This window comes from Maniola jurtina, chromosome 6 (genome assembly GCF_905333055.1).
Source record: "Maniola jurtina chromosome 6, ilManJurt1.1, whole genome shotgun sequence".
Classification (NCBI taxonomy): domain Eukaryota; kingdom Metazoa; phylum Arthropoda; class Insecta; order Lepidoptera; family Nymphalidae; genus Maniola; species Maniola jurtina.
The window spans coordinates 15,000,638-15,006,707 of NC_060034.1; the positions used below are offsets into that span (position 1 = coordinate 15,000,638).

The 6,070-nt window shown below is 34.8% G+C and overlaps 1 protein-coding gene across 1 annotated transcript; it reads right to left on the minus strand.

Moving 5' to 3' along the window:
- Positions 1-1,558: 1,558 nt before the first annotated feature.
- On the minus strand, positions 1,559-4,792 carry LOC123866483 (organic cation transporter protein-like). Its single transcript, XM_045908081.1, has 4 exons — positions 4,316-4,792; positions 3,605-3,729; positions 2,928-3,210; positions 1,559-2,451 (listed from the first exon to the last, which is right to left on the minus strand). The coding sequence occupies exons 1-4, from the start codon at positions 4,687-4,689 to the stop codon at positions 1,713-1,715; spliced, it is 1,521 nt and encodes a 506-aa protein (XP_045764037.1). The 5' UTR covers positions 4,690-4,792; the 3' UTR covers positions 1,559-1,712.
- Positions 4,793-6,070: the final 1,278 nt, after the last annotated feature.

The following is a 6,070-nucleotide window of genomic DNA, read 5'->3' on the forward strand; positions in this document are numbered from 1 at the left end:
TCAAAGTAGGTACAATTGTACTCCTTTTGATGGTCGAAATTGTTAAACATGTACGATATAGTGGTGATAATTAATTACGTTACTTAAAACTAAAGCTACGAGGGTTCCAAACGCGCCCAAGTCTCTCATGCCTTGAAGGTGTTCAAGTTATACTTGGAAGGGAATTTCCATACCTTAGTGGTTCGTATCAACGTTGAATGTAAAAACGTTGAACAAAACCGACCATATAAGGCTGCCAACGTTCACAGTTTTCTCGCCGTTCTGTGATAGAAAAGTGAAGGAAGAAACAAGAAGCTCCTGAGTCACTAACTCATTAATTCGTTCGTTTCATCAACATGTCAACTACACATAAACAATTTACAAATAAATAATCGTAATACAAAAACTTATAGAATATTAAATGAAAATTGATACTCGTAATACCTGCTTTTATTGATTGAATTGCAATCAATTTTGATTCATCGTTATCATTATGATCGACCCAATGCCAGCTCACTACTAAGTATGGTGTACTCTCAGAACAAAAAGGGTTTGGCCATAGTGTACCACGCTGGCCTAGCGCGGATTGGCAGACTTCACACACCTTTGAGACCATAAACTGCACACATGCAGATTTCCTCACGATATTTTCCTTTACCATTAAAGAAAGCGAATTTCACAATTTAAATTCACAGTCAATAAAATATTTTTCTTCTATAAATAATCGTTACAGCTAGATTCAATACGGCCGTTGCGAAAGTATGAACAAAGCATTTTCTTATTTGCCACTTATTGTCCCAACTTTGCCGAACCCAAGCCAGTATTGTGGTAATAAAAACTTTTTTCATTACAAAAGCTTATTGAAAATAACAGTGTCACAAGAGAGCATATTTTATGGCATTTCTCTTAAACCGAACGAGTCGAACGGTTCGAGGAAAAATTCTCATAAGCGACGTTTTTAACCCCTGACCCAAAAGGAGTGTTATAAGTTTGACGTGAGTATCTGATTGTGCCATCGTAGCTCCTAAACTAATGAACCGATTTTAATTTAGTTTTGTATTGTTTGAAAAGTGGCTTGATCGAGAGTGTTCTTAGCTATAATCCAAGAAAATCTGTTCAGCCGTTTGAAAGTTATCAGCTCTTTTCTAATTATTACTGTAACCTTCAATTGTCAGGGGTGTTATAAATTTTTAATTTACACTTAATTTGAACTTTTTCTTTTTAACTTGAAGTGACTAAGAAAACATACTTGTGTTACTAGGTACTCCTAGCTAATTTGTACATGTTTTATTTTTGACTAATTTTAAGATACAACATAATTAGAAAATTGTTAGCTATAACTTCTCTACAACAATTTTAAAAATTGCGGGATTGCGGTTTTATAAAAATTATCTCAGCCTGTTGTTTACATAACTAAAATGCTGGTTAAAAAAAATAAAAGAATATTTGTCGTTTATCGCCTTGCGTCATTGAACGCCTTCCGTACCGCATGACGTTAATAAATTACATATGTTAAAATAAAGAAAAATCACGATTCTTATTGAATTACTTCCTTTAATAATGAAGTCTAGCCCCATAAACTACCACTACACAAACATCACATAATTTTATTACTACATTTTACATAAATCCTGCGCCCCACTGGCTATCGGCTCAATAGTTCTCTCCATCGCTCAAGTGAGCTTTCTTTTGAGTTTTTATGCGTTGGTCGTTAATTATGCCTCTTTTAATTTTCATTCTGTGCTTGATGTTGCAATATTCTGCATCACCTGACCATCCTCTACTAGCTGTGGCTTTCCACGGGTCAATATTTTTGTATCATCCAACGATGATGGAAGCTCAGTGTCTTTTGTCTCTGGTAGCAAAAAACAAAAGAGCGTACCAACTAACGCCAACACACCAAATACAGCTCCGGAAGCGTTTTCTGATAATGCGTTAATCGAAGGAGCTGTTATTTGGCCAACTCTCGATATAACGGATAGTATTCCCAAAACTGAGTTCCTGATTGATGTTGGAAACAATTCAACGCCGAAAAGAAAAACAATGATAAAAGAAACGAAGAAGAAACAGTTACAGATACACGCAATCAAAACCCTTCCCCAATTGTAATGGAATGGAACACATATAACTATAATCATAAACAGACCTGATAGAAAGATTGTAGACATTAAAAATGTTCTTCGGTTTAACAGTTTGAGCAAGAACACAGCAGCTATAGTTCCTGGTAGTAACATAGCACCAGATATAGCAACGTTTACATGGATATCACCACTCATTTTACCAATGTATTGGGAGACGCCATAGTAACCCATGCCACATAGAAAATATATAACGGACATATAAAAAAAGTTAAGGCCAAGTTTTTTGTGGCAGAATACATGCCAGATTTTTATCCTTCTCCGAGCTTTGGGTGAATGGTTTGCATGGTACTCTTTTATTTGGTTTCTGATGTTTTCACGTGAAGTTCCGATGCTGCAAAAAATATATATAACTGCTGATTCACTCAGTAAACATCTATTAAAATCCTATGGTAACCATATAATATGTATTAATTAATACTGAATGATATTTTTTCCAAAAAAATATCCATTTTTATCTAATTGTTATTTTTAACCCCCGACCCAAAAAGAGGGGTATTATAAGTTTGACCTGTGTATCTGTGTATCCGTCTGTGGCATCGTAGCTCCTAAACGAATGAACCGATTTTAATTTAGTTTTTTTGTTTGAAAGGTGGCTTGGCTTAATCGAAGAAAATCGGTTCAGCCGTTTAAAAGTTATCAGCTCTTTTCTAGTTTTCTTATAGAGGTTTTTGTGTCGGGTGCACTTTATTGTGTAAAAGTACACTTTATTGTGTACTATTTATCTTTCTCATTATTCTGTCATGTACAGTAAAATTACATTACTTATAAATTTTTTATTAATTCATTCATTCAAATTTAAATACTTACAAAGAAGCAAATTTCTCCATGACCACCACGCTCTCATCAATTCGATCGCTGTCCATCAACCATTTCGGGGATTCCATAACCATCCATTGCATTCCAATGTAAAAGAAGACTGGAATTGACAGAGCCAACTGGAACTCGTCGCAATGCCGCAACAAGTACGATATACCAGGCAATGTCAAGTGACTTATGTTGAGAGGTATGTGGAATAGAGCTGTCACAATTTCTCTATGTCTCACCCCGGTGTACTCGATGCAAAATACGTAAGATGTTATGATGGCGCCACCTGTAAAATTGCCAATAGAAAAAGAAATAGAAAGAGATATATATTTTACATAAATATTACAGTGTAGCCAAGTCTAACATAAAGCTAGCCTTGTCTAATTACTGTTTAAATTATGCCCACGTGAAATGGTTCAATAATTTATTGAACTTAAATATCAGGATCGAGTTTCCTACCCTCTGCAATAGGAAAGACTGGTATTGCACAAGGTTGTTCCCCAGGGATACAAAAGTTTTCTTAATTTAAGCACCGATACTGGCTGCACAGCCAGCCTGCTGGACAGCCAGGCTGATCCTTTGCGCAAAAAAATGAGCCAGACCTTCTGTCACCAGATCTAGTAAAAGTTTTCGCGGATTTGAGAATATGAAGAAATTATTATTACTAGGTAGTACATTACCTGTACCAATTCCTTCAATGCTACGCATTAGCGTATACGCCGCAGCCGTTGGCATAGCACTGACCAGACATCCTGACACGGCCAATATTAGACAGCTCATTGAGAACATAGATCTCCTTCCGTACCTGGAAAACCGGCCAAGTGCGAGTCAGACTCGCACACGAACAGTCAAGTTTACGTAATTAATTAACACATCAACTTATAAATCCAACAATTCTGGCTATCAAAAATGGAAATAACTTTGACTTTGATTTCAAACCCCTATTTTACCCTTAGGTGGAGGTAAAATAGGGGGTTAAAGATTTCTTAGCGGATGTCTATGTTGTATGTAATAGCTGCACCCCCAATTTCAGCCCGATTCGCCCAATAGTTTGAGCTGTGCGTTGATAGATCAGTCAGTCAGTCAGTCAGCTTTTCCTTTTACATAATATTATAGAATCTAGACTCGCTTATACCCGCGACTTGTCCGCGTGGACTACACACACTTCAAAGCCCTATTTTATCCACTTAGGGGTTGAATTTTCAGAAATCCTTTCCTAGCGGATATCTACGTCATAATAGCTATCTGCTCGCCACATTTCAGCCCGATCCGTCCAGTAGTTTGAGATGGGCATTGACAAATCAGTCAATCAGTCATTGAACTAATAATAATAATCAATCAGATTTTCCTTTTGTGTATCGAGAATAGATAGATATAAAAATTAATAATACCTATCAGACAGGAATCCAAACACAAGCGCTCCAACCAGCAGTCCTACATACATCATGCTTTGAGAAAAGCTAATCAACCAAATTCTGGCACAGTATAATCCAAATTTCGTCTGCATTGTTTCGGAAAACATACTTCTATCCCATAATGGTTCATCGCACGGACACACATTCTTTGTCGAATTCACATTTTTCACTCCAGTCACATTACAGTGGTAGTCCACTGGTGGAGACAAAAATATCAGACTCAAAACGTGCCAGAAAATCGGAATTTTACTCGTAAATATTAAAAAATAGAAGTAATAGTGATATCTGGTGATTTCATTGAAATGTTTCTCGATTGGGTTTTGGAGTTTTGGATTTTTAACTTTCGTCATTTTGTTGTGTTTATGATTCAAGTAAATCGCGTTGGTTTTGACTTGTAAATTGCGGATTATAATTTGTTTTTATGGTTATTGAACTAAATCATAGATGCCTATAAATGGGCTATTTCAAAATCATATCAAAAAGTTTTATTTATTATATCAGTAGGCACTAGTACCGTCAACAGATTATTTATATTAATTATTTTTAATACAAAACACACAAGCCAACTTTTTTTAACAAATTTTATATTTGCCAGTTTTCATCAACCAATATTTTTTATGAGCTATGACTTTTTCTATTGGAATACTAATAAATAATAGAAAATCGTCATTTTACTGAATTTTCTTCCGCGGTGCCATTGATATGATTCCATTTCAACATCTTCAAATAAGGTTTTTTTGAAAATTATACCAAACTTGGCTAACGTTGGTATCAATATCACACTCAGGGCTCTAAAAGCGATAGTCTGAAACCACCCTAATAAAATACATCTTGAAACATGTTAGCATTCTCCATTACATCGCCAAAATGATAATTTTAAATAATCTCTTAAAAGTTTCATGTAGGTATCTTATCTTAACCGCGTTAGCTTCTCTTTAGCTTATGAAAATTGTGTTAAGCGTTTCTTTTTGTTTGCTCCGACGTGGAGTTCTTATGAAAGCCTCTTAAATAATCAAACTTTGCTAACAACAAAAACTTTGATTTTAAAACTTGGCGTGGCCCTTTGGTCGGTAAATAGCTTTTGATAGAATTGGCCTTAATTCATTTATCATTCAACCACAATTTGGTTTTCCCTCAATTTTTTTTCTTAATTTCTTTGCCCTCCTAAGTTGCCCCAGTCAATATTAAAAGAAAATTCATTTCATTACATAGCTGTAGTTTGTCTGTTTTTTAGCATTTTCGGCAGATTTTTGTTAGATTTGACGTTTTCGGCCCATGGACAGTGTGAACTTACGAATTGATGTCAGAAAAACCTACCTGTGGAATTATCAACAAATAATGTAATGTGGAATGGAAATAATTATACTTATTAAAATTAATAAATAAAATAATTAAATAAGTACTATAATAATCTTAATCTTAATTATCGTATAGTAAATAAAAAGGTAAGTACCTACTTGATCGTATCTTTATTAATAAGATACTTAATTATTAATAGGTACCTACTTAACCGTATTTTCTGAAAAACTTTCCAATCCACAATCAAGTTGAAATTGAGATATTAATATTATGAACAAACTTATTACCTACCCTAAAACGACGTCGCAAGGCAAAAAGAATCCTGAATATAATATCTTATAATTACATTATTCATTAATTAGGTGTATACAGGGTTACTGGTAATATGTCGGCAATCCGTTAAGGGGGTGTAGGCGAAGTAATTTGCAACCA

Bases quoted from the DNA above. Each gene is read 5' to 3' on its own strand.
- LOC123866483 (XM_045908081.1), bottom strand. From the start codon at position 4,689: ATGACGAAAGTTAAAAATCCAAAACTCCAAAACCCAATCGAGAAACAT. The intron at 3,211-3,604 runs GTAATGTACTAC...GCAATTTTACAG, and splicing joins CATTGAAGGAATTGGTACAG to GTGGCGCCATCATAACATCT. The intron at 2,452-2,927 runs GTAAGTATTTAA...TATTTTTTGCAG, and splicing joins ATGGAGAAATTTGCTTCTTT to CATCGGAACTTCACGTGAAA.